The sequence below is a fragment of the Limulus polyphemus genome, unplaced genomic scaffold (genome assembly GCF_000517525.1).
Source record: "Limulus polyphemus unplaced genomic scaffold, Limulus_polyphemus-2.1.2 Scaffold1941, whole genome shotgun sequence".
NCBI classification, from domain to species: Eukaryota; Metazoa; Arthropoda; class Merostomata; order Xiphosura; family Limulidae; genus Limulus; species Limulus polyphemus.
Window position 1 is genome coordinate 190358 of NW_013667551.1, and position 13557 is coordinate 203914.

Genomic DNA, 13557 nt, shown 5'->3' on the forward strand with positions numbered 1-13557 from the left:
GTGTATTACATAACTATATTAGTGTATGAAGTACCAATCTGTATATTATATGAACTATATTAGTGGATGAAGAACCAATATATGTACTACACGAATTATAGAAGGGGATGAAGAACCAATATGTGTATTACATAACTATATTAGTGTATGAAGTACCAATCTGTATATTATATGAACTATATTAGTGGATTATCTAAAGAAGAATTTACCTTCACAACAGAACCATCCATCCTAGTTTCTTCAAACTCTTCCCCCAATTTGAATTCAATCTCTGTTGTTTTGAATGTTGTAATTGTCTTTATCTTCCACTTATCTCCTTCCTTTGAAATTTCCACTGTTGGTTTTGAAGTGGAACCTAACTTTCGCATCACCATACCCACACCTATAATAACATACAAGAATTGTCATAATACCCATACAATATTCAAGACTAATACAATACCCACACATATAATAACATACAAGAATTGTCATAATACCCATACAATATTCAAGACTAATACAATACCCACACATATAATAACATACAAGAGTTGTCATAATACCCATACAATATTCAAGACTAATACAATACCCACACCTATAATAATAATTGCCATAATACCCATACAATATTCAAGACTAATACAATACCCACACATATAATAACATACAAGAGTTGTCATAATACCCATACAATATTCAAGACTAATACAATACCCACACATATAATAATAAGAGTTGCCATAATACCCATACAATATTCAAGACTAATACAATACCCACACATATAATAAGAATTGCCATAATACCCATACAATATTTAAGACTAATACAATATCCACACATATAATAACATACAAGAATTGTTGACAACCTACAGTATTGTTGTATCTTTCTAACTCTGTAAGTCATTCTCCTGTTAATAACCTACAGTAGTGTTGTATCTTTCTAACTTTGTATGTCATTCTCTTGCCGACAACCTACAGTACTGTTGTATCTTTCTAATTCTGCAAGTCATTCTCCTGTTAATAACCTACAGTACTGTTGTATCTTTCTAACTTTGTAAGTGATTCTCTTGCCGACAACCTACAGTATTGTTGTATCTTTCCAACTTTGTAAGTCATTTTCTTGTTGACAACCTTCAGTACTGTTGGATCTCTCTAACTCTGTAAGTCATTCTCTTGTTAACAACCTACAGTATTGTTGTATCTAATTCCAAATTGTAAGTCATTTTCTTGCTAATAAACTACAGTATTGTTGTATCTTATTCTTTTGCTAACAGACTACAGCCCTATTATACTGAAAAACTAATAACCAAGTACTTATTACATAGTAAACCATTCATTTCTTTAAGTACTGAGCAATAACAATGGTGCTGGTGTTCAATATTTATCTTGTTGTTCTGACTTTGCAAGTCCTTCTCTTAATAAGAGACAACAGTATTGTTTTCCTGAAATGGTTATCAAAATACTTATTAGACAATACACCATTCACTTCTTTAAGTACTTTAAGTGTTAGGGCAATAACAGTGGTGTTGGAGTTCAATCTTTATCTTATCTTTCCTGGTCAATGTAAACTCTTCTTCTTGAATACAGAATCATGGAATGTGTTCTCTCATAACTGAGCTGCTTTATTAAACTGTCTTTTGTTTCATGGTGTCTTCTTACCTTTGCAAAGTAGGATAGGCATGTAACAGTAACCAGATTTAAACCTACACATAGCTTACAGAGCCTGAAAATAGATCATGTGGTGTATCAAATATAATTAATTAAATTTCCAGAGTTTAAAAACATCAGTAATAAAATTTATAGTGTTGCAAAGTTTCTTTTCAAGAATTGTCTCAATGATCAAAAGAGTTATATGTAGTAGTTTGGTTTTAGTTATGCCAGTGATAGGAAATTTAATGATGAAATGAAATTTTTCAAAAGGTTCATATTAAAAAAGGTTATGCATATGTACCACAAAAGAAACAGTCAAATTTATTTGTACATTATCTTCTGAAAACTTCTAACCCAGGAAATTAAAAACATTCCTTATTGAAAATATGAAGCAACAGCTCAAAGTAGGTCAAGTTTACAGAGACTTCTTCATCTTTCTACAAAATGTAAACATACGCTAATTTCCGATGGCATATATCAAGCTTATTACTTTACTTTCATATCTACACATTTTCTTCACATAAACAAAATATCAGGAGAGAGTTTATTCCTAGTAATGAGCAAATTTTCACAACTTCTACTTTATAATCTTATCGTCCTCTCTCTTCCCATACAATAACAACTGCATTTACTTTACACTTAGGAAAAAACACTGCCAATATACGTTAACATTTACTTTAAACTTAGGAAAAAACAATGCCAATATATGTTAACATTTACTTTACACTTAGGAAAAAACACTGCCAATATACGTTAACATTTACTTTACACTTAGGAAAAAACACTGCCAATATACGTTAACATTTACTTTACACTTAGGAAAAACACTGCCAATATACGTTAACATTTACTTTACACTTAGGAAAAAACACTGCCAATATACGTTAACATTTACTTTACACTTAGGAAAAAACACTGCCAATATACGTTAACCTTTATTTTACACTTAGGAAAAAACACTGCCAATATATGTTAACATTTACTTTACACTTAGGAAAAAACCCTGCCAATATACGTTAACCTTTTATTTTACACTTAGGAAAAACACTGCCAATATACGTTAACATTTACTTTACACTTAGGAAAAAACCCTGCCAATATACGTTAACATTTACTTTTCTTCTTAATAGGCTGAAAATGATTTTAGTAGTCATTTCTTTTTAATTATTCTGTCCAAATTTATTGTACATAAATAACACTTCATTGTCATTTATGTATGTTTTAATCAAATAAATGAAACAAAGGTAATAAGATTTTTTAAACCACAAATCTTTAAACTTTTCAAGAGCTCATCGCCAGAAAGTAAAGCTTGAAACCTTGTGGTGAAAACAGAGTCTTATTAGATATTGAAAAACATCAGTTAACTCTGAGTCAGTTATATTAAACATACGTTTTTCACCAGCATACAAGTTCATATGTGACAGACTTATCAGTTTGGGTGTTTTTCTTTACTATTTTTTCTTAATACCTCACATATACTTTCTCTCAACATAATGCTGAAAGTTTATACAGTTATATGTTATATTTTTGTAGTATTTTTCAATATATATATATTTCTATCATTTTTCTGTTAAACCATTTTATTTATAATAAAATATATTCGCAACTTAATCCCCTTATGCTACTTTTCAAGGACAAGTTCCCATCTCTGTTGATAAGGTTACTATCACCATGCCAACAATAAAAACCAAAGTGAAGAATCATCCTGTACTTAAACTTTAAACTCTCTCCAAGGGCAAAGTGAATATGATTACATTCACATTATCTTTTACACTTACAAGTAAATAGTAAATATATATATATATATATATATATATATATTTACAAATTCTGTAATCCTTACTCAGCTGTGAGGATAATTTATATTACAAGCCAATAATAAGTGATGTAATTAGATATAGGAGATCATACAGTGTTCATATTACAAATGTAAATAAGAGTAAACCAGCATTGTTGATTTAGAGCTGCTTTGAAGACACAGACAAGTACATGTGTTGGTCATTCTACTGGTGAAAATCAACAACACATTGAAGTCCACTGGAGTAACCCTTTATAGGAGAAGGAATACTGACTATAACTGAATTTTCTATGTGTATCTACATGAAATGTAGCAAGCTTTTAATAAAATGTACAGGTTGTTATACACAAAAAATTAGTTACAAAAGTACTTGTAACAAAATTTGTGTATAAATTGATTACATGCTGGAAGGTTTGAGTATATGATGATGTTCAAGTGAAGAATAAAAATACCTTTGTCCAATGTATAGTTTGAATTTACATAACATCTAGAATCTATGAAATACATATCCAGTTTCTTCAGTATCCCTGTAAACTGTATATGGTATTTACTCTCCTCTACTAAAAACTGTCACTAAATCAGCAATATAGGGTAAAATGAACAGTTAGTAACTATGACATGAAATACATAATACCATGTTGAATGGCACTCTGTAAGAGGTCATGGCATGTGCCCTTTGACCATTACCAACATGCATAGGGTTAATTAGTCAAGTACTCTTGAGGTCACCATACTTGCCGAGAAAAACACCACTGCAACAGTTATGTAGTGTACAAACATAAGGATACAAATGGTAAAATTCACATCAATTATTCCTTCCTGTATTTACAACATGAAACTTATGAGATCCAACAAGAACAACTATTTGAGATTGTCAAATACAATTGCTCTCAGCTTGTAGTGTGCATGCAGCCTTACACTGAAAGTTTGTATGACGACAAGTGTTCTTAAAAAGTTACTGTGATTTCTCAGCACTAGCACTTTATACAAACTCTGAGTTGTACATGTTACAAGAGAGAATGAACTTAACATTTGGAACTCACACACAGCCCCATCTCATGGCTAAAAAACAAGAACATGGTGATAGCTATTGTTAAAAAAATATACATAAAAGTTGTAGCAATGATAGGGTATCTAAACTTGTTTGTTTCACAAGACCGTAAAGTTTTTATGATATCATTCCTTAAAACTTACACTCTTCCATAAAAATAAGTTTAAGCAGTAAAACTTCTTGTATGTGTTACTACTGGAGTATTAACAAAAATTTGATCTTCTAAAGTATGAAAATAAATGTTGCTCTATGATCATAATTTTAATTAACACAAGTTTGTACATTTCAAACAGATAAATTGTTTATTAAGTATCTAATGTAATACTTTCTTTAGTAGACAAAGTGAATTATTTTCACACGCAAAAAACAAAACTTATTATAATCTGCTTAAAATAAAAATACAAGCATAAGTGAAGTGTTAGACAGTAACTGGTTTATATAAAACTTGATAACCGGATACTATTCACTTGTTTTATCTTTTTATATCTTTGGGAAGGAAAAATAAATATAATTTATGGGCACAATATAAAATGCAATAAGCCTAATTTTATGACTTTCTGACATATTTATTATTTCTATTTACTTACACTTTTAACATCTCCAGGTCAAAGTTGTCATTTTTTTAGAGTTACAATATTATCTGTAATATGTACATTTATCAAACATTTTGTGCAAGTTTAAAGTAATTTGTCTCCCACAAAAAAATCTTCATCAAAAATTACTGACTAACTTTGTCATGTTTAACCTACGGGTAGAATTCAAGTAGTATTATCTCCTATAGAAATATCTTCATCAAAAATTACTGACTAACTTTGTCATGTTTAACTACGGGTAGAATTCAAGTAGTATTATCTCCTATAGAAATATCTTCATAGTAGATTACTGAATGATTCTGCCATGCTTAAATTTGGCCTAACAGTTTCCTTCAGATAATACAAATTGGTTCTTTTAAACTGTAACTTAGATAAACCAATCCATCAAAATTTCTATATGGAGTGTATCAACTTGACAAGTTTTAACTATCTGTACCTAAATCTTGCATGGTAAAAATTCATTATCACCAAACCAAATCATAAAATCCTGATATTATCACAAAAGACCTACATGTATAACCAACATTTCCAACAAAAGTAATGAATAGAAATTATTTTCCATTTGCAAGATCACAGGAACTGTTATTGGTTGCTCTTTTGTCACTGACTGTTACAAAGATGAGCATCATGTGCAGGAGAATGGGTAAGGAGCTTTGAAGTTTTTAAATTTTCAAAAGAACGTTCTTAAATTGTTCAATCACTTCATTCTTTAAACAAATCCAATAACAATCTTTAATGATGTGTAGTAATCCAAGTTGTAACTACACCATCCCCTCTAAATATCACTTTGTTAATAACATGTCAGATAAAAGTGAAAGTACAAGAAATGCAAAGTCATTTTTTTATTTCATATGAAACATGTCACTCTTAAGAAGGTGTGCAACTAATTGCTATTTCTATAACATCAATAAAAGGTGAATAATTTACAAAATGATGACGAATAAAGATGAGCCTTGTTGAAACCCAAGTACAGAGCTATTTAAACATTGTGTAGCTGATATCTAAAAGAACTCAGAAATTTGTTGTTATATGTACACAAGCAATCTAAATCAAAATATCTACAGGGACACGAATAAAAACAGTTATCTAATCTAAACAAAACAAATTTCATTGTAAATCTTTAAATGCTGAATGGTCATAATTTAAGCCCATAAAAATGGTAGAACTAACTACCAACGAGATGGTCAGTATTTAATCTTTCTTCTCACATAATCTAATGTTACAATACATCTTATCAAAACAGGTACTTCACTTAAAGTACACGTAAACCAAACACTATCATCAAAAGAACTTTTTTTTATACTAGTTATCTTTTTTTCAACAATGCAATATACTTGTTGTTGAAGGCTCAGAATGATGGTAAATTAATATGTAGAATTATAGGCAGACTTTTCTCTTCAGTAAAATACTTTTATTGTGAGCATTCGGCCCTCCTACCAGAGCCTTCATCAGGCAACAACACATTGAGCAAAAAAAATTATTTAACAAATTTTTTCACTCAGTGCATTGTTGCCCAATGAAGGCTTCGGTAAGAGGGCTGATGGCTCGCAACAAAAGTATTATAACATAGAGAAAAGTCCATTTATAATTCTACACAATGCAACATATGTTATAAATGCATTCCTAAAATACCAATTTTCTTCTTTTCTGATTTACCAACTTCATTAATTTCAATGCTTAATGTAGTAATTGTTTTAAATGTAAATAACACAAAAAGTACTCATTTCATAAAAATGTTGGGCCTTCAATATATACAATATCACAAAATTAATACATAGATAATTGATGCTTAAAAACAGTCTATCAAATACAGTTTTATCTAAAGACTAAAGCTACCAATACAGACATTAATTATTAACTACTTCTGATTACAAGTTAGCTATCTTCTTTCTGTCTCTTAAAAATATCCAACTTTTCAAGCAAAATTCTAGGTTTTCCAAACCAACAGATTATGCACCTCATTTATTTCTTTTCTTAGATTACTTGCATTATTTTTGAAAAAACCCAATGGATTATGACACTAATTTGTGTCCTTCATTGATTAATAGGACAAGTAATTTCTGAGAGAAACCCAGTGGATTATGATACTAACTTGTGTCCTTTATGGATTAATAGAACAAATAATTTCTGGGACAAACCCAATGGATTATGACACTAGTGTCCATTATGGATTAATAGGACTAGTAATTTTTGAAAGAAACCCAATTGCTTAAGACACTAATTTGTGTACTTAATGGATTAATAGAACAAATAATTTCTGGGAGAAACCCAATGGATTACGACACTAATTTCTGTCCTTCATTGATTAATAGGACTAGTAATTTCTGAGAGAAACCCAATGGATTATGCCAATAATGTTTCCTTTTTTGATACTTAGTGGGATTGATTAGATTTGAGAGAAATGCCAGTGAGGTGTAACACCAACTTTATTTTTCTGATTTTATATTAACTTGAGCATGAAGTAGTTTTTTGCTTAACATGTTAACTCACATAAAACCTCAACAGGATTTACAGATGTACATATACTGTGAAATAAATTTAGAAAAATTAAAATGATTATTTTTGAGCCAACAACTGTATCTTCTAGATGTTACACAAATTAATGGAAAATATGATTACAAACAAAATTCTAAAAAAAAAAGTTTACTCTCCATTGCATGTTTAATTATTATTAGTATTATACAAATATAAAGGTTACCAGCAAGAGTCTGTATGCCTAAAGTCTTAGCTCTAAATAAGCTTTTAACAACTTTTTTTTATATTGTACTTTACTCACCAAGGACCAAACTTTTGGGTTGCAAAATCTGTATTACCTATGACATAGACTTCAGTAAAATTTAATGAAAGCCAGATAAGACATGAAGAATAGTTCGTGCATGAAAGAAAGAAAACAAATGCCGACATACACATGATACAGTGTTACTGGTATGCAATAAGTAATATACATACAAATATATTCATGAATTTAGCTTTAATAACAATTAATGAAGACAAAACATCTAAGTATGTACAGTACATATTGTAATTTGTTGTAAATTACTAAATAATACTAAATTATAAATAACTACATAAAACTAAATAAATTCGCATAAGTAGTTTGAAAATTAACCCCAGACGCCACACTTTAGCTTAACAGCTAAAAATGTACATATTATTATTAATTACTTATTCAAGATAAAAAAATAATGTTGGTACTAATATTGTAGTAATAATTATTCAAAACCAGTCGTTAAAATGTATAATTAAATGTCACCTAAAGGCTATAATAACCGTTTCACCTTTGTTTCTAGTTCAAAGCTGCATAATAAAATATTTGTGTAATGACCGAGGCTGGGTTCGAGCCTCGAACTGAGCATTATAAGCACTGCTGAACCACCGATATATTTTTTGTGCTTTACAGCATCACTGTAGTTCGAAAATTACTCGATGAAGGTAACAGCAGTCCTCACCCAAACAACTTGGAAAAAAAATCCTGGTTTTATAAATTGTATTACATGAAATTGAAAATACCGGCAAAATAAAATAAATAAAAAAGTTGTATATACTTAAATCCAAAACAAGCTTGGCGACTTACCGACTGCTTTTAAAAACTCTTCAAAATTTTCAGTCGATAAGAATTTGAATCTTCCTGTTAAATCAGACATTTTCCGACCAAAATTAATATTGAACTTCTAACTTTTAATCTTCCTTCATAAAACAGCCTTAGCTTTAAAGTCTAACGTACAGTAAGGAACCCACAGAAACGGACTCATAATATATTTTCCCATGAATCGGAGCAACACTCAACGACACGCCACTTCTCACAGCCAATCACGGTTCGCCAGGATCAGACCAGAAATGATATAATAATAATAATAAAAGGGGATGAATTACAAACTCCACTGCTATTATTCTATTGTTATGTGCTCTGAGTCAATTTCCCCCGAGAAATAATTTCCGGGTATACACATGTGACTGACATAACTTTTCAAATGCACAGAAGACAGAACATATTATTTGACAGAACGTATTACATAAAGCACGTGATTATATCAGCAGTAATTTAAATAAAGTTAGCCAGGAAAAGAAGCTCAGAAACAATTATTTTGAAATTACATACATATATTGTTCTAACGGTTTTTCCAGTTGGAATGATTATTTTGGATTATTAAGTAAAGATTTTTTTAAATGCAAAGTTCAGTCCACTTAGTGATAACAAATTGCACATAAGTTGTATGTAGAATTATACACGGACTTTTATCTACTTTAAAATACTCTTATTTCATCCGTTGGAGCCTTCTTCAAGTAACAATGTAATGAGCAATATAAATTCATTTATCCGTGGAATACTGCTTTATAACAACAACAAGCGTACAAGTGTCTAGGCAACAAGCGTACCAATAACTGACATCTGGTATTAAAGTTGTTAACCAAATAGAAATTATGGGGAATATATATAGAATTATCTGTCAAAGATTTAAGATTTTACATAAATTGAATAATCAAAAACCTCGGTCTTTGCAGCTGCATAACAATAAAAAAGAACTGTTGCTTAACAATATTTAAGATAAATCAATTATTTGAATGTAATGAACATAAGAAAATATAATTGTAGGTATTATATATATAAAAAAACATTATTCATATTTCAAATAACCAATTGTTTAAATCTTTGACAGTTAATTCTATATTCGTCATAATTTCTATATTGTGATAAAAATTTAGATAAACGACCTTTACACTCCAGATCGTTTATATAAGGTCGTAAAGGTCGTTTATCTAAACTTTGATCACAATATGTAAACCCCTCCAGTATGCACTACAGACTTTGAAAGAAAATAAACAATTTCTATATGGTTAATAACTTTAATACCAGATGTCAGTTATTGTTACAATTGTTGTCTGGACACCTGTTTTAATTAAAGCAACTATTCGTTGGTAAAAGAGTAGCCCAATAGTTGACAGTAGGTGGTGATGACTAGCTGCCTTCCCTCTAATCTTACACTGCTAAATTAGGGATGGCTAGCACAGATAGCCCTCGTGTAGCTTTGCGCGAAATTCCAAAACAAACAAACAATTTGTGTAGATGTGCGAGAAAATTATAAAATTAAAAACAGATGATAGCGTAAAAATAAAAGTTTTAATATCGACTAACGTTCACCAAGATCTGTGCGTGGCAATGTCCCTTCTAGAATTAGAAATAACCCCTAACGAGACATGAGCCGATATTCTGATAGAAAACTCCTGTCATTCTTTGGCCTAATTGTTTGTTTGTTTTTTAATTTCGCGCAAAGCTACACGAGGGCTATCTGCGCTAGCCGTCCCTAATTTAGCAGTGTAAGACTGGATGGAAGGCAGCTAGTCATCACCACCCACCGCCAACTCTTGGGCTACTCTTTTACCAACGACTAGTGGGATTGACCGTCACATTATAACGCCCCCACGGCTGAAAGGGCGAGCATGTTTGGTGTGACGGGGATTCGAACCCGCGACCCTCAGATTGCGAGTCGAGTGCCTGAACCAAAGGAAGGAAGCAGGTATATAAGGTTTGGACACTTAACCCTTCCCTTTGAAGTTAGGCATTAAAAATAACATCGTCAAGTTTCCTTTGTTTTAGTCACTGTTAAAACATGATACATATATCCAACTCATCATCACATCTTATAAAGTTCATATTAAAGTAACATTTTTCTTGGAATTGAACTCTATGAACAATGTGTGAAAAATCACCCAAATTTTGGAACGATTCGATTATGGTAGAAAATTAAATTTCCATGTTTATTGCTTTTAAAATTTCAATCTATTTATCTACGTGCTCGTGACCAAAGTAAATGAGAAAGTATTTCATATAACTTATTAAATATAAATAATTATAAAGACGGCTAATCATCTCAACGATTACTCACCAATAGCTTTCATGAATTCGTCAAACTTTTCGCTCGAAACCATTTTGTAGGACCCAGTAAAATTGGACATTTTAAAGATTTTTGTGGATATGTGGATGCCTCTAACTTCAGCTTTCACTGTAAGTTGAAATTGCGTTCGTGTTTTATAGGCCAATGATTTGGTCTTATCTTGAAACATTCACTTAAGCAACCAATCATGAATCAAGAAAATTTCGTGAGAACACATGTGTGTTTATACTGAAATATCCGATACACGTGCAGATTGCGCTTTCGGTGTTAGAACCATGTAGTATCTCTAAATAAACAATTATATTACTGTGTAAAATCAAGCACTAGTTAAGCATGTAACCATACAATAGAGAAACTCGGAGAAAAAATGTATTTCGTGTTTTTTATACCCCAATAAACATGCAGCTAAATTATCACAGAAACAAGCAGCTGCTTTGTGTTGACAATAACACTATCTAATAGTTTAAACACAAAATATAGCACGCATCTAAACAGTACATATTTGAGTAACAGTGACGGGTCAGAAACGTCTCTTCCAAAACAGTGCAATTACCTGGCTAAGAGCGTTCACTTCGAATTGAACTTAGGGTTCGATTCCAAGCAGTGAAGAGAGCGCAGATAGCTCATTGTATAGTTTTGCGCTAAGAAACAACTAAACATTGTAAAAACAGAATTTTATTTTTATTGACACTTTTCTAGCTTCAAAGTCTCATTATGATCAGAATATAAATTCTCAAAACTTTCAAACTAAAAATATGCTCCTGCAGTGTTCTGTTTCAAAAATGTATAACTATTTTCTTTCAAAAGATGAAAAACATATTTCGTAATAAAGATTTGAGACAGAATTTCATTTTCTGTACAACCCAATTCTATTAATGTGCCCGGCATGGCCCGGTGGTTAAGGCGCTCGACTCACAATCTGAGGGTCGCGGGTTCGAATCCCCATCACACCAAACATGCTTCAAACAACCAAATCTATTAATGTTTCTGCTAATCAAGCGGTAGAAATATAGAACTAGAAGAATTATCCTAGGTCTCCTCTCGTTACACGTGTTAAAAGGAAAATGTTTGTTTTTGAATTTCGCGCAAAGCTACACGAGGGCTATCTGCGCTAGCCGTCCCTAATTTAGCAGTGTAAGACTAGAGGGAAGGCAGCTAGTCATCCCCACCCACCGCCAACTCTTGGGCTACTCTTTTATCAACAAATAGTGGGATTGACTGTCACATTATAACGCCCCCACGGCTGAAAGGGCGAGCATGTTTGGTGTGACAGGGATTCGAACCCGCGACCCTCAGATTGCGAGTCGAGTGCCTTAACCACCTGGCCATACCGGGCCAAAAGGAAAATGAAATGACGCCCTTACAAACGCCCTGTGGGAAAACTTAATTCTTTAAAAACGCGGGCAAAAGCCATTTATTAGTTTTTGTTGTTTTTTTTCGGAGGTAACAGGATGCAATCCATGGAACCTTGCAATCACAATCCGGCACGTTAACCGTTGAGCTACACTTGGCCTAAAATTCTAACAACCTTGTATTACTGTTATAAAACAATATTGCGAAAGTTATTCAGAATTCATACATTCTCGAAAAACAAAAGAATATTGTAATGAAGCTCCTAGTGGCTCAGTGGTGATTTTGAAGGATTATAGTACTAAAAGTATGGGTTCGATCCCTGCAGTGAAAGCAGCGCAGATAACCTATTGTGCAGCATTGTGCCTAAACAAACAGACATATAAAGGGGGTTTAATCTATCTTAGATAATAATTATTTTGTCGTTGTTTCTGCATCAAAATAAAAGAAAAAAGAGTAAAGCGTGTTGGAGCACCACCAAACTATTAAAACGTTATTAGGAGTATGCATCGAAAAATGTGAACAACATATTGCAGAAATATATTAAACGTCACTTGTGCCCAGGTAGAATATTTAAAAAATATTGAATTTGTATATATTTTTAGAGCAAAGCTACAAACCCCCAGCGGCACAGCGGGGGTTTGTAGACTTACAACGCTAGAAACCGGGTTTCGATACTCGTGGTGGGCAGAGCACAGATAGCCCTTGTGTAGCTTTGTGCATAATTAAAAACAAACAAAAAAGTGAGAATGCAAATACATCGAAACTATTTTGTACTTTTTGTGAAATTGAGTTTTATTCATACTATATTTATATTTTACGTATATATTGTTCAAAAATTGTTTTAACTTGTAAATGTTTTTTTTTCCAATAAGCTGTTAAATTAAAGAAAATTATGATAATTTCACTCTTTTATCATTGGAGAGCTCATGATTTAAAGTTAGTTTATTTGTTTGCTCTAGATATTTTACATATAGCTCGACAAAGAGCTATCTGGTAATAGTTGTCTCTAATTTTGAATTTAAAGACAATACTGAATACTTTACTTAACTGTCATTATTATAATATATCCATGGCTCCAAAGTTCGGCCCACATTTGTCAACCACAAACTCTCGCATTCACAGTCAGAGACTTAGAGTACACTAATCATAAGATCACCTTCGACTCTTGGTAAATATACATCTAGTTTTTTTCACGTTTGCAAAACCCTATCTACTTTTAGTGTAGCTT

At 31.6% G+C, this 13557-nt stretch overlaps 1 protein-coding gene across 1 annotated transcript in view; it reads right to left on the reverse strand.

Annotated features, from left to right (window-relative positions):
- The window catches only part of LOC106465431 (fatty acid-binding protein-like), a 15695-nt gene extending 6833 nt beyond the window's left edge, over positions 1–8862 (reverse strand). Inside the window, exons 1-2 of the mRNA XM_013925660.2 lie at positions 8657–8862; positions 210–382 (exon numbers count right to left, since the gene is read on the reverse strand). Of these exons, the coding sequence (XP_013781114.1) occupies positions 210–382; positions 8657–8726 (243 nt within the window). The 5' untranslated portion in view covers positions 8727–8862. The remainder of the gene's footprint in view (positions 1–209; positions 383–8656) is intronic.
- Between the last annotated feature and the right edge of the window lie 4695 nt (positions 8863–13557).